The sequence below is a fragment of the Magnolia sinica genome, chromosome 6, assembly GCF_029962835.1.
Source record: "Magnolia sinica isolate HGM2019 chromosome 6, MsV1, whole genome shotgun sequence".
Taxonomy (NCBI): Eukaryota; Viridiplantae; Streptophyta; class Magnoliopsida; order Magnoliales; family Magnoliaceae; genus Magnolia; species Magnolia sinica.
Genome location: NC_080578.1, coordinates 87,313,803 through 87,328,825, shown reverse-complemented (window position 1 = coordinate 87,328,825; position 15,023 = coordinate 87,313,803). Strand labels below are relative to the sequence as shown.

The following is a 15,023-nucleotide window of genomic DNA, read 5'->3' as shown; positions in this document are numbered from 1 at the left end:
GTTGAATTTCAAGCTTCTTTGGGGGTGGCAGGGGCTGGATAGGTTGAGCTTCCAGGTGCATATATCCTATCATTTTGAGAGCCAGGGGCCCCAGAAAGGCAGGGGAAGGGAGTGGAAGATTCACCGGTGGAGGAGACACCACATCAGAAATTGGGAATGGAGAGGGAATACTGGTTCAGGCAATGAAATTGGAAGTGTGTGGAGTCTGGTTGGGGAGACAGATTAACAGGTCTCAAATTATGCATCTAAGAAGACTAGTTAGCAATGATGCTTCTGTTCCCCTCTTTCTTTGATCATTTGCATTTTTTTCTTCTTGACATTAGATTAGTTGATTTTCAAAGTATTCAAAGTAAACTGATCAAATTCGCCACACAACTATATGCTTAGTTCTAGCAATTGTTTAAACACCACCATATAAAGAGGTAAAGGATCATCAAGAAGCTGCTCCAAGATTTACTAGGCTAGTAAATGTTAAGGCGAAATACAATTGGCATGTCTAGTTCTTGGTGCAAGTGGGCTGGCCACAATGAAAGCTTGTCTTTGGTCTTCACCATTAAACCGTGATCAAGTTTGTATACATAAGCTAAGCTGTCCTACCAGTACAATCCGATATGGTTTTTCTATCAAAATTCTTGTGCATACACAACCAGCCTACCTTTTACTTCTCCAAGTTGGGGCTACTGAATGAAGCTGAAGCATTTCACTAAATCAACAGGACAGAAAAGCTGTTAGCATTGCTTCATGCCATTAGATACAGAATAACAACACATGGATATATGGATATACGAGGAAATCACGATTAAAAGATTAAAAAGAAGAAGAAGAGAACATCAGGCACTACATTAGTTAACCAGCTGCTGCCATGACTCCAAGAAAGATTTTGGAGTAGCATCCGAAACCAATAAGTATCGCCCAATACATATGGGTTTCATTTCAGAGCACAACTCACTTAAAACCTCCAAATTCACTTATTATTAGCCCGTATTTGAAGTATTTACAAATGTTTGTTAACATATTTTAATGTATTTTGTGGACTTACGAGACTTTTTTTTTTTACTGAAATTTGGGCATCTCATCCAATATGTACTAGGTTTTGGCAATGGACAATAGGATACCCATTACGCCCACTTCAGACTTGTTGCCAATAGAAGCCAAGCAAATATTCATGACATCTAAGACATAAAAAAGAAGAGGAAGAAGAAGAAGAGAATTGAAGAAAAAAGAAAAGAAAGTGTCTCAAAAACATTTAAAGGTTGGCATGTAAACTTTAGATCAATACATGGATAAGTTCATAAAGGAACAAGGTGTTCAAGTATACATAGGCAAATCTTAGCAAATAAATATACATACATGAAAGGATGATACAATATCAAAAGAAATACCTTGAAAGTAATCGGCTGCATGGAAAAATTAATTAAATTGAGTATTAGATGGCAACAGTTAAAAATTCAGAGCAACAGTATTAAGAGCTGAAGAAAGTGTTCGTTGTGGAGGACATCAGAGTAAAAACATTGAATTTCTTCTTTCAAGAAAGAAACCAAAAAAATCCAATACCTTCAAATTGACACGCTAGAATCCTCTCTTGCAGATCGAACATAGGGAAGCCAAAATCCCTTCCCTTTTCGCAATAAATTCTAGCTCTCTTCAGAAATTTGCTAGATCTGAGGGAGAACCCAAGAATCCCTCAAATCCCAATGGATTTCAATCTTGTATCCCACAACAACCCCTAGAATAGAAAATAAGGTGAATAAACCATAAAATATCTCAAAATCCTTTCCTATCTGTCGAATTCCTAACAGATCGCGGAAATCCTTTCTTTATTGTCGAACTCCTAATGGATCAAAGATGATAAGAAGCAGAACCTCAAAAATGAAAGAAAACCTTTTCCAGCCAAAGAATGTGATATTTTCTATTTGGAAGGTTAGGAAAGATAGAGAGAGAGAGACCTTGGAGCCCACGATGATAAAAAAAAAAAAAAAATTATCACGGGTTCTCTCTCTTCTTTTTTTTTTTGGCACAGATGGAGATGGACGGTCCTGTCAGGGGGCTCGTGGGGCCCATTGTGTTGTATGTGGTTTACCCACTCTGTCCATCCATTTTGACAATAGAATTTAGGCCATGATCCCATAAAGGAGGTAGATTGAAGCCCCAAGTTGATCACACCATAGACAAATCTCTATTTTTTTCTACTGTGTGGTTCACTTGAGCCTTCATGTGTATTACGATGGGCTCCATAGCACTTCTTTTTGGTAGTTTCCTTTGCCAACGGCTTTTAGTGATTCGTTGACGGCTTTTAGCCGTCGGAAAACCACCATATGACCGTTGACTTTAATTTAATTAATTATTTATTTATTTATTTATTTATTTGTAGTGTTTTGGCATAGAAATTGAAAATGTGAGGTATATTAATTCAGCCTAAGTTAGGGCCAACTCTTTTTAAAAATAAAAAATAAAAAAATTTATGTTACACGCTCACACCCCCACACACTCACGCCTTAGTGGGATTTCACCACCTATGGATACTCGAACCCTTGACCGGGTGTTGAAACTCCTTAGAGTCTACCATCGAAGCAAGAGTAAGGATCCCTGTGAGCTAAACTTGATCAAGCTGAATTAATTAAAAGGATTCATATTTTTCAACCCAAACCCAAACCAAGGACTTTGATAGACCGTGTGAGCTAAAGGTTGACCTGCACTTAAAGTTGCAGCCATATAGGGAAGTAAGAGATCGTGGTTTCACTAATTCAGACTCGTTGTATTTTTATTTTATTTTCTAGTTATACGATTCACTACTGTTTCCTTTAAACCTAATATATGTAGGGAATGAATGTGACATAATCATCACGGCATTACAAGCAATATATCAAAAGCTACTTATTCACACCGCTCTACATAAAATAGCCAAACACTTAAGAAAATCCACACACACGGAGAGAGAGAGAGAGAGAGAGAGAGAGAGAGAGAGAGAGAGAGAGAGGAATGCTCACCTACATACCTTCTTATGTGAGCACCCATGCACACCTTTACACACGTGTCATGGGCACATAATCTGAATGGTCCATGTGATGCGGCACCCCTTGAAACCTCACAATCCCAACTTTCGGCCTGATAAAAAACTTTAGAAGGCCATGGCAAAAGAAAACAGTTTCTTCCCTTGATTTGCATTTCTCTTTGCTATGGCCCACTAGAGTTTTGGATCATGGCAAATTATGTGCCCATGACACATGTGCAAAGGTAAAAAGGTGGGCAGGTGAGCATTTCTCTCTCTCTCTCTATATATATATATATATGTATGTGTGTGTGTGGGAAACGGTTCTATGAGGTCGACCTCATGGAAAGTTCCCATGAGGTGCAGCAACGTGGGCCCACCGTGATGTGTGTCTAACATCAATATTTTTTGAGAACTCATCTCCCATACTATAAGCTTAAAAATCTGGATGGTATACGATATGAAGCACCCCATGAAACCCTAATATAAATATAATACTCACTTGTGCACTAGTGCTCATGGATTCTCATCAAAATTTTTTGAGAACTCATCTCCCATTCTATGAACTTAAAAATCTGGACGATATGTGTTATGAAGCACATGAAACCCTAATGGTCTAAGTGGAATTTCACCACCTATGGGTATTCGAACCCTTGACCACGCATTGAAACTCCTTAGAGTCTACCACTAGAGCAAGAGTAAGGACCCGCCTAACTTTTACCTTATTCCAAAGTTTTGGTAGTCTATGGAAGAAGAAAGATGCAAAGGAAGAAACTATTTTTCTTTTGCCATAGCCCACCAAAGTTTTAGATCAAGGTAAAAGTTGGGCCGAAATGGTTACATGAGGTGCTGCATTACATGAACCGTTCAGATTTTGGACTCATTTCACGTGAGATGAGTTCTAGAAAAGTTCTCACAAGAAAGGGTGACAACTAGTGTGCATGTGAGCATTCCAATATATATATATATATATATATATATATATATACATACACATATATATAATTGAAACATTCTTTTTGATAAAGGCTTTCCCTTAAAAAAGAACAAAAAAGAAAAAAGGAAACAAAAACAAACAATTTTTATAAACATCTATACATTATACACATTCCATAACATAAAGAATTGCTTTTCTAATATTAATTAATGCTTTTATCTTGATAGAACACTGTCTCATTAGGCACAAGGCACTGTTAGCAAGCACAATATTCAATAGCCTGAATTTGTTACTGAAGACTCACTCCTTGCCAAGCACTATACATTCCTCCAAGTGAATTGGGGTCAGTCGATTTTTAAAGATTTAAATAAAGAAGAATATCAAATCTCCTCCAACTGTTGAGGCATCTTGAACCGGCAAAGAGGACACACATGGTTAATCTCCAACCATTGAATTAAGCATTCAACATCAAAAATATGTGAGCATGGCATACATATGACCTCCATCCCTGTACACAACTCATTCAGACAAATTGTACATTTGATCTCGTCTGACTTTCCTTTGTTAAACCTCATCCTCTCCAACACTTCAACTGAAGATCTTAATGCTGGTACTATACTAGCCCTCCTTTCATAAGCCAAGTCCATTGATTCTCTCAGGGCCTCAGCCAGTGTCTCATCTTCATCTTCTTCTTCTTCTTCAACCAATATCAAAACTTCAAAATCAGCAACAACGGGTACCATCTTCCTTCCCACTTCATGGGCCTTCTTCGCTATATCACTAATATTCAAGGCCACTGATTCAACACAATTTGTATGAATGTTCAAGTGGGAAACCATCTCAGCAACATGCCTTTTAGATGTCTCGGCTTCCAAGAAATTGTGGAGATCATTCGAGAACGTCTCCACCACTGTACGAAATTCCTCCTTGGATCGATGTCCCTCTACATCTATCCATCTACAGTATTCTTTCAATTGAATTTCTATGGATAGTGTGGGCACTTGGGATTCACATACTATTTCATCCAATTTTTCATGGACACTTTGCCAATAAAAACGGGTGATATTTCCATTGTGGACCATGTATGATTCATCAATGGGCAAATCAAATTCATCGTCGGAGGACATGTCCAAGTAATCTTCAATGGCAACGAACATGTTGAATTCATCTTCAAAGGTGGTGGAAGGTTTGAATTCAGCATGGGATGGTGTGACCGAGTCTTCTTGAACCACTACAAGAAACAGGGCCTTGGCCGACCGATGGGCCGACCTTTTGCGGGCGGCCAGTTTTAACGGCTGCCGGCAGGGTTGTATATATAAAAGAAAAAGAAAAAAACCCTATACCTAGCGCGACTCTTTCTCTCTCCCTCTCTCTGCCGCTCGCTCTCCTTCTCTCTCCCCACTGCAAATTCTCTCTCTCTGCGCCTCTCCCTCTCCGCTCGATCTATCTCTCTACGCCTCTCTCTCTGCACCTCTCCCTCTTTGCTCGATCTACCTCTCAGCCTCTCCCTCTCCGCTCGATCTATCTCTCCCTCTTCACTCTCGAACCCTCCCCTCTCCCTCTCCTCTCGATCTACCTCTCCCTCTCCCTCTCTCCCTCTTTTATTTCTTCTTTTCTTTGGTCTAGCAGATTAAGGATCATTATGCAATATCAGGTCTCTCTCTCTCTCTCTCTCTCTCTCTCTCTCTCTCTCTCTCTCTCTCTCTCTCTCTCCCCTTATCTATTCATATCAATTTGGGCATTTTTTTGGCATTTTTTAATCCGTAAAGTAACATTGTGTAATGATTTGTGTTTTGGGAATTTTTGAGTTTCGAATCCCTAATTAGGGATTTTGTAGTGTTGATTCCCTAATTGTGGATTATAGATTTAAAAAAAAAAAAACCGAAAATCCCTAATTAGTGGAATTTTCTTTAGAACTATGAAATGCTTTGTTTCTCTCGAGAGTAGCTAGATTTAGAAAATGCTGAAACCTTTAGCTTCTATGCGATCTGCAAAAGTTGGGATTAAAGATCAAGCATCATGAGGACAACCTGAAATTTCTGAACACTCAAACAAACAACTTTAGATGAATCCATTTTTGATATGCAAGTTTAGCTTAATGCTTTTCTTTAGTGTGGTGTCCTTGTATCATCTTGTTTATGATCCATCTTGAATTAGGTAAGGCGTTGAAACTAGCTAAAAGCAGAATCAGAAATGGAGTCCATAGGCTATCTATTATTCTGTTCTGTTTTCGAAGCTTGTGTGGCTTTCGATCTAATGCACTAGGAAAGTTGGGTCATTTAGATGCTACCCTAGGATTGCATCTCTGCAAGTGCAACACGATATAACTAGTTACTACTTCATTGCCTTTCTTTTTCTTCTTTTAATATCTATTTCCTATTTTATTGTTAAGGGTGTGAATGGTCAGGCCCACTCAGGCTTGGGTCCAGACTCTAATGGACATTTACGCCTAATTACTAATTGAGCCAGAAATTGGTTGAGGATCTTCTGCCTGTCAGGTTGGGCTGGATCCAGTCAGGTCTGGAATATATCTTGATCATATATATATTTTTTTATGATTAACATATATATAACTAAAAATGCATATCATGTTGGGTAGTTGCGTGCTTAATTTCTATTTGGTTTGCTGGGTCATCCCAAATCGAGCTCAGGCCAAGATCATGTTCTATTGGCTTGGGCTTGGGTGACCCTGACCCAGCTATGGATGCTGCTACTTATATATATATATATATATATATATATATAACACGCACTCACACCACAGTGGGATTTCACCACAATGGGCACCCAAACCCATGACCTCATGTTGAAACTCTTGTGAGTCTACCACTGAGGAATGAGTAAGGACCCAGCTACTTGCTGCTTGTTTTCTCTCCATATATGTTTAGCAAACTGCTGTCTTTGATATATGACCTGCATGTGTCATGTCTTTTATCCACTGCTAACACAACTTGTTCACTCAGTTAGTCTTGGAAAGTACCACTCATCTACTGTAGCTAACACTGGAAGTCAGAATCTTAACCGTCTACTGTACCACTCATGTCTTTGATATAATAACTGATTTTTTATGAATGGGTGGGGTTTGGGTCTGTTTGGATGCTTGGAATTTGTTTTTCATCCCATTAATGTTAATTTGAATGGGGGCTAATAATCACGCGGAGAGGATCTGCATGACCATTGATTTGTTCAGTTGAAACGTGAGCCATTAAGGATTTTTCAGGGTTGAGGGGCATTTTCCGTGCGGGTGTTGGAACCTGAGGTTTGTTGACTTCCCACCAAGCATTTGATGAAAATCCGTAATGGACTTTTACCATCTTGATAAATAATGGGATGCTGCAATTGGATATGTTGCATAATGTGCTACTTGACCTCTGTATTCTTGAAAATGTGACTGATTTATAGGTTGTTTGGAGCTTCTAGAATTTTTTTTCCATTACAGCTCTAGTCCTTCTGATTGAGAACTTGATTTTCATGCAGGAAAAGGCCAATGACAACTGTTGTATTTTCATCTGATTCCCTTTTTGCCTTCCATATACTGGGAATTGATGCACTTGTGGGCAATCAAAGTTCCATATCTGTCTGCTATATACAAAAGCTCCCTGCACCTTGGAGATACATTTCCTAGCATCTTTTGTAAGTGGATGGCTGTATTTTAGCATGGATTTTGTAGGGACTTTCAATCAATCTGATTGGCCTGAAATCCCTCAAGGACCCACTCCTTTTTTCTTTGGATTGAGAGTAATAAGTGATGTTCCCAACTCCAATGAAAATACAACTAATTTCAGAAGCTTACATTTCAACTCTCAGTTGGACTGTGGCTTTGGCATATTGATCTGACCTTACATGCTTCTTTTACATGGTGCCATCCTTTTCTCATGTTGTGTTAAAATGCCTAGGAGTGCCATGTGCTGACAGAATCTCACATGGCAGAGTTTGTGGATCATGTTTTGAATCAGTTAACAAGCAAGTAAACTAAAGTTGCTGTTAACGAGATTGCCTAGTCCTTTATTAATACTTACCTGTATGATAGAAGTTAGGAATTAGTTGATATATTTATTAGCGTGGATATGAACTTACATTATGATTCACCCAGGGATACTGAGGTAAGGGACTGGATTTGAAACATGGGGAAGAGGAAGTCAAGGGCAAAGCCACCTCCTAAGAAGTGGATGGACAAGCTTGATACTGTCTTTAGTTGCCCCTTCTGCAACCATGGAACCAGTGTTGAGTGCGGCATGTGAGCATTCTTCATCCCTTCATATATTTCTGTATTTGTATTTCTCTGAATGTGGTTTCTGGTTGTGTAGAATATCTGTCACATTTTGCCATATTATGGGATTGAATGATTTTTTTCTCTTTCAGTGATATGAAGAATTTGATTGGTGAAGCCACATGCTGGATTTGCCAAGAAAATTTTAGCACTACAATCACTGCAATGGAATTGATTGTGTGCTTTGCAAGGAGATCCTAACTTTAAATTCTATTTTTTGTTATTACATCTTCAACAGGCTTATGTTCAACAGCTAGAGTCTAGTAGGATTAACTTAGCTAGTACAGGAGCTCTAGAGGGCTCGAGCTCAGGTGAGGCTCTTTATTCATGTGTGCTATATATTCAGTGTGGATTTCATTTTCCGTTCTTCTTTATACTTGGAAGTTGGGTTTGATATTGCTCTAGTCATTAGGTTATAACCCATGTATGGAGGATTTCATGTTTCCATGCTTGGGCCGCCAACCAAAAACAGAGTTCTCAACCTGTGGCTGGCCATGATGTGAGTTTTTGTGTTATTTGGATAGCAAAGAACCATCAATTCACAAAAGAATTGTTAACATTTTTTATAGTTGGGATTTTTTAAAGATTATCTAATAAATATAAGATTTTCACTTGTTATCCTAATAAGATCCTGAAAATAGAATTCATTTTTCAATAATCTCAAAATAATCGTTTGATTATTATTAACTTTTCTTTCTTTTGCCTTGTGGAATGATTATTATAACTTTTTTCTTTCTTTCCCTTGAATTCCATGTATCCAAAAATGTCCTAAATGGACAAATTTTCATGAGTCAGATGACCAACTTCACTGGACATGTCCAGTGGGGATGATCATTTGTTTTATTGAGACATTTTGATTGGTTGCTTGTGCAGTTAGATAATGCTAAGCACAATTTGCAAAACAAATCTACAGCTTTGAAGGCCCACTCTGCAAGGTACACTACATGTATACTTGTAGCATATGTGCAATGTAGCAAAGTCATTCTTGCATGCTTTTTTTTTTTTTTTTTAAGAAAGCGAACTGATTAATTTTAGGATTTACAGCAACCCAGACCATGATGGGTTCCATCATGGATACACCATGAAGTAAGAATCTTACTTGGGTACAGTCCCAACCTCGGTTCCATCATGGATACCCCATGAAGTAAGGCATCTGTTGACTGTTACCCAGCTCATTACTGTAGGTGGCTTAACATCTTGATTGTGTTGCAGGATTTGATGTTCCCCTTACTCATCTGAGCTAGTCCCTTCCCCTTTTTAATGGATTTTTTTTTTTTTTTTTTTTTGTAAATGTTATTGATTTGGATCCCCATTTCTTGAGTAGTTTTTAATGAAGGATCTAAAATTAAGCTAGGGAAGAAAGAAGATGAAGAAGCTGATGAAATATAGCCGGTACTTATGACAAGTTGCCTTTACTAGATTCGGCCAAATAGTTATTCTTAACAATGCAATTTCAATGTTATTTTTTTGAAATCTTCTTGACTTGGCATATGATTGGATCATCTGAATATTAGCAAATCCATCTTGAAACTAAGTTGCCACTCTCACTTGAGAATTTTACATTTTTTGCTCTTAGAAACTTAGAAAAAAAAATCTAAAAGATAACAAAAGTGAGTCTATCCAAAGACTAGTGCAGCCACAACGAAGTATGAAATTTTTATTTCAATGTGTTATGGTAGAAAGGGTTGGGGCTTAACTTGAACCAGGGAATTAGAATCTGGTGAGCTCTTTGAACGGTAATGTAGCTCTTTGTGCAGGCCACTTGAATGGTAATGTAGCTCTTTGTAGCTCTTTGTGCGTCGGTGTTGGGTTCAGATCAGATAATGTGGTATGCATGTTCATTCTTTGAACGGTTCATCAGGTGAGCTCTTTGTGCAGGCCATTTTTCCTTGGAACAAATGCTTTAAAATATTGGGTGAATGGCCTGCATCCTATCTATATATATAGCCCCAACTGATCAGCAGATGGTTGGTATTCTGGGTAGAACACAAGGAATATGTATGTGATATCCACTCAAACCACTGTTTGAATATGGAGGTTTTTCTGGTAATAAAAGAATAAAAACACTACACACTGACTTGCAACTTGTTGAGATGCTCCTGCTTGATTTGTCATGGTAGAGATTCAGGATGGAAACTAAGAACCACAGCAAATGTTTTTTGGGAAACTTACACTTTCATTTACTAAGTTTCCGCTCACTCCTTGTGGGAGAGCACATCCTCCTTTGTATAAAAGGGTGGTTCCCACATCTATCCTAACGTAACCAAACCACACCATATTCATTTGCTTTGCATTCTTGCTCTCTTTGGACTTCAGTTTTATGGCCCCTTTTCACTGAACATTTTTCATTTTCCATCCTTCTCTTTTTAAAATTTTTTGAAATGTTGATAGGTTCTTGGGGCTTGGGGATTGGGCTGGGAAATTTTGATGGATGGGATGGAGGTTACACAATTCACATGCGTCCAGCAGGTATCTAAAATCTTTTTATAAATTTTATGTGTTTTGTGCATACCTCCCATGGTATTGCATCATTTCACTTGGTTCTGTTTTCCTGCTTCAGTTCAGGAGTTTTCTCCCAACTCGGATTATCTTTATCTTTCTATCTGTATCATAAAATGATCATTGAATTCCCCATAATAAAGTGTTTTAGTGCTCTATTTGTTGTTTCTTTCAATTCTTTTCAGGCTGGAAGTCTCCTGTTGCTGCCCATTTCTGTGGAAGTTACTTATGGCCTTAAGTGTATCCTCATGTGTCTTCACATCAACTTAGTGTTTTCATATCAGTAGCCATACGCTATAAAATTCCTTTTTTCCAGGGCTGACGTAGATGATATATAAATGGCAGGGGGTTTGATCATTTCAAGAAAATTCAAACCATCTTTTTTGTTGCTGCTTTAAACTTGGTTTCTGCATTTTACAACAAGGGAGTTGTATTTTAGTGCTTTCCTGTAATATTGGCATCGTTTTGATTGATTAAATTGTATGGTGGTCTGACCTTGGGTACTGTTAATGCTGTGCTTTCTTCCTGTGATAGTTATATTGTCAAGTGTTTTATCCATATCCTTCATAAAAATTAAAGTTACAATAGAGAAAATCTAATTAGAAAATCTAAACTCATTCAAAGGTATGTTCTAATAATATATTGTTTTGGCTTGTTCAAAATCATGAGAGGTTGGCTTTAATGACTGCTTTTGTTTCAAATAGGAATGCAGTCACTTGATATCAATATTCAGCCCCTTTAAGAAATTTTAGATCTAACCTTTCCATACAGCTGTAGCGGTATTCACAGATTAAGATTCACTGTTATTGATCATGTGTTTTCTGACTTGATTGAATAAATTGTAGGATAGAAACATAAAGCTATGTTTGTAAAATTTGAGCCTATTCTTGAAGTTGACGATGACCCTGTCAAGGTTGCGTTTGTGCAGGTTCTGGACCGTGGTGAGAAGATTGAGCTTCTGGTAGACAAAACAGAGAACCTCCGCTCACAAGTGGTGAACCTCAATATCATTGAGGGCCTGAACCTGCTGAAGGATTCCGAAATACTGGTGCTGATGCCTTTTACTGCTACACAACTCACCAAAGATCGACAGAAGAAACTAGTCCCTTGGAAACAATGGGCAACAAGGAGATCATTGACATTAACCAAGGTATGTTAGCTGCTTAGACTAGTGTAAAATTTTTTATTTTTTATTAAAAAAAAAAAACTAGGATGCGTGTAGGTTACCTTTTCTTTTATTCATTTATTTTTTAACCTTTTGATAATTAAGACTTTCTTTATGGCTGCGGATTTTCTGTGGCCATGAACTAAATCACTACGGGTTTAATTCGTAGCAAATTTTGTAAAAAGCTACAGTACAGATATCTACGGTCATACTGTGGGCTAGCCATCTTTAGCTACGGTTTTATTCGTAGCTTTCACCAATTTTCTGGACGATTTAGCGGCGTCCAGCACAACCGTCAGTAAAGGTCCTGTGGAGTGGGGCTGCGACCCCGGAACCATTGATGTGGGTGCGACCCTGACTGTAGGACCCAGTAGTACAAATCTTAGATTCGATGCAAGTTTCATGTTCTTACGTGTAAAAGGTGCGTGTGGAGAAGCTGCTTATTTCGCAACCAAAGTTGGTTCTCTCTTGGATGCGCGGATCCCGCATGAAATCCAAAATCCTGTGACCAGGCGTAAATCTCACGTAGGCATGTACAATGTACGCGGAAACTCCGTTGAGCCCACCACGATGTCCGTGTGGCATCCACTCCGGCCATCAATTTCTCCATCTCATGTTAAGGGATGAAGGTGGGGTCCACTATGATGTTTGTGGGAAATCCATGCGGTCCATCCATTTTGTGAGCTCATTTTAGGACATGCCACCTAAAACGAGAAAATCAAGGGAGGTAGACGAAAGGAAACGGTGATTATTCAGTTACCACCGTCAATCACTACTGTTTCTTGTTATATGGCCCACTTGGGTCTTTGGAACTACCTTATTTTTGGGATCTCATCTAACATGTTCAGACGAAACTGATGGACAGAGTGGATTTTACGCAGGTAATGCGGTGGGCCCCACAAAGCTCTATGTTCCGGGAAATCTTCGTATCAAGTGTTACACGATTTGGTGCTGCACCATCCCACGGTAGCGTGGTGATGTGTTGGGTGACGTGGGCTCACTTTAATTTATATGTTTTATATCTACTCCGTCCATCCTTTTTTATAGCTCATGTTATGCTATCAATAGAAAGATGAAGCAGAACCGAAGGTTAAGTGGATCACAACATATGAAAGAGTGGGAATAATGACATTCACGGTTGAAACTTTCTTCAGCTCAATGTAACGTTTATTTTCCAAATCAACTTGTTGATAAGATCACACATACCTGAATGGAAAACACAAACACCAGTTTGAACTAAAACTTTTGTGGCCCTCGGGAAGTTTTTAATGGGGCACATTCAATCAAGGTTGTTTTCTACAGCGTAGTCCACTTGAATAAGCTGTCAAAACATACGAATGGTGTGGATATAAAACACATGACTCAAAGTTGAACTCAAAGCTGTCAAAGCATATAAACGGTGTGGGTATAAAACACATAAATCAAAGTGGGATTCATAGGGCCAACATATCACCACCCTACCCCGGCAGTGGTGTGGGCAATACCACCTGATCTGCGGTCCCTAACTGCATATGCCAGCGGAAAGAGAAATTTACGACTGTGGACCCCACCTTTTATCCAGCGGTTTTTTGGAAGCAATACAAACTTAGAATACGCAGTTGGACCTCCTCGTACAGAGTCGGAATATCAGGACGAAAATACCCCTCCTCCTGACGGAAATGGCTCTTACTCTCCATTTCCTCTCTTTGCTTTTCCTCTCCCTTTCTACTGCCACTTTCCCTGCCGTTGCTTTCACCCCCCATTTCCTCACTGCATTTCCGGTAGAAAGATCCAAAAAAACACTCTTTTTATCGGCCCCATATCAGCATTTTGTCTTTTCTTCTTGAAATGATGGGCCTAACGAAGAAAGCACACAAGACAGGTATATATATATTATTTAATTATTATTACACACAGACACACACCCCACACACTCACGCTGGTGGAATTTCACCACCTATGGCACTCGAACTCTTGACCGGGAGTTAAAACTCCTGAGAGTTTACCACCCGAGCAACAGTAAGGACCCCACCTTTTATATTTTAAACTCAGTTGGGCCCACATTGAATTTACTATCCACGCCGTCCATCCGTTTTTCCATCTATTTTAAGGGGTTGAGCCCCAAATTGAAGCATATCAAAAGATCAAGTGGATCATACCACGGGAAACAGTGGGCATAATGATTTTCACTGCCGAAACCATAGTCGGCCCAACAGTGATGTTTGTTTGTTATCAAACCTATTCATAAGATCATACATATATGGATTAATAGAAAACACAATTATAAGCTTGATCCAAAACTTCTGTGGCCCCTAAGAAATGATCAACATTAGAAGTTCAATTCAAAATTTCATGTGGTGTGGTCCATTTCAACATTGGATATGTTTAGATTTTTCAGCTCAAGCCACGAAATTTTTTGTTAAGTTGGCCCCGCTGATTTTTCAGTTTGCCCCGTTGATTTTATAATTTTCTCCGCTGATTTTTCAGTTTGCCCCGCTGATTTTCTAGTTTTTCCCGTTGATTTTCTAGTTTGCCCCACTGATTTTCCAGTTTCCTCCGTTAATTTTCCAATTTGCCCCGCTGAATTTAATGATTTGCCCTGCTGAATCTCATGTTTCCGCCGCTGAATATCAAGTTTGCCCCGATCAATTTCATGTTTTCCCCACTGAATTTCATATTTTCCCTGCTGACTTTAATGTCTCCCCCGCTGAGTTTACTTATTTGTTAAGTTTGCCCCACTAATTTTCATGTTTGCCTCACTGATTTTTCAGTTTGCCCCGCTGATTTTCTAATTTCCCCCACTAATTTGTCAGTTTGCCCCACTGATTTTCCAGTTTGCCCCGCTGATTTTCCAGTTTCCCCCGCTGATTTTCCAGTTTGCCCCGCTGATTTCCTATTACCCCGTTGATCTTCTAGTTTCCCCTGCTGATTTTCCTGTTTGTCCCGTTGAATTTAATGATTTGCCCTGCTGAATCTCATGTTTCCCCCGCTGAATATCAAGTTTGCCCCGATCAATTTCATATTTTTCCCACTGAATTTCATGTTTTTCCCGCTGACTTTAATGTCTCCCCCGCTGAATTTCATGTTTGTCCCGTTCAATTTCATGTTTGTCCCGCTGAATGTCTAGGTTCCCTCCCTCAATGTCTAGGTTCCCTTCCACATATGAGGTTTTGGTGTATACATA

The 15,023-nt window shown here is 38.9% G+C and overlaps 2 protein-coding genes across 2 annotated transcripts in view; both read left to right on the top strand.

Moving 5' to 3' along the window:
* The window catches only part of LOC131249699 (pentatricopeptide repeat-containing protein At3g22470, mitochondrial-like), a 35,022-nt gene extending 25,819 nt beyond the window's left edge, over positions 1-9,203 (top strand). Inside the window, exons 4-7 of the mRNA XM_058250474.1 lie at positions 7,404-7,559; positions 8,020-8,163; positions 8,435-8,695; positions 9,070-9,203. The gene's annotated coding sequence lies outside the window, so the exon portion shown is untranslated. The remainder of the gene's footprint in view (positions 1-7,403; positions 7,560-8,019; positions 8,164-8,434; positions 8,696-9,069) is intronic.
* Positions 9,204-9,594: 391 nt separating this feature from the next.
* LOC131249698 (uncharacterized) lies at positions 9,595-12,936 on the top strand. Its single transcript, XM_058250473.1, has 4 exons — positions 9,595-10,194; positions 10,588-10,665; positions 11,624-11,845; positions 12,742-12,936. Exons 2-4 carry the CDS (start codon positions 10,624-10,626, stop codon positions 12,934-12,936), a joined length of 459 nt encoding a protein of 152 aa, XP_058106456.1. The 5' UTR covers positions 9,595-10,194; positions 10,588-10,623.
* The last annotated feature ends 2,087 nt before the right edge of the window (positions 12,937-15,023 follow it).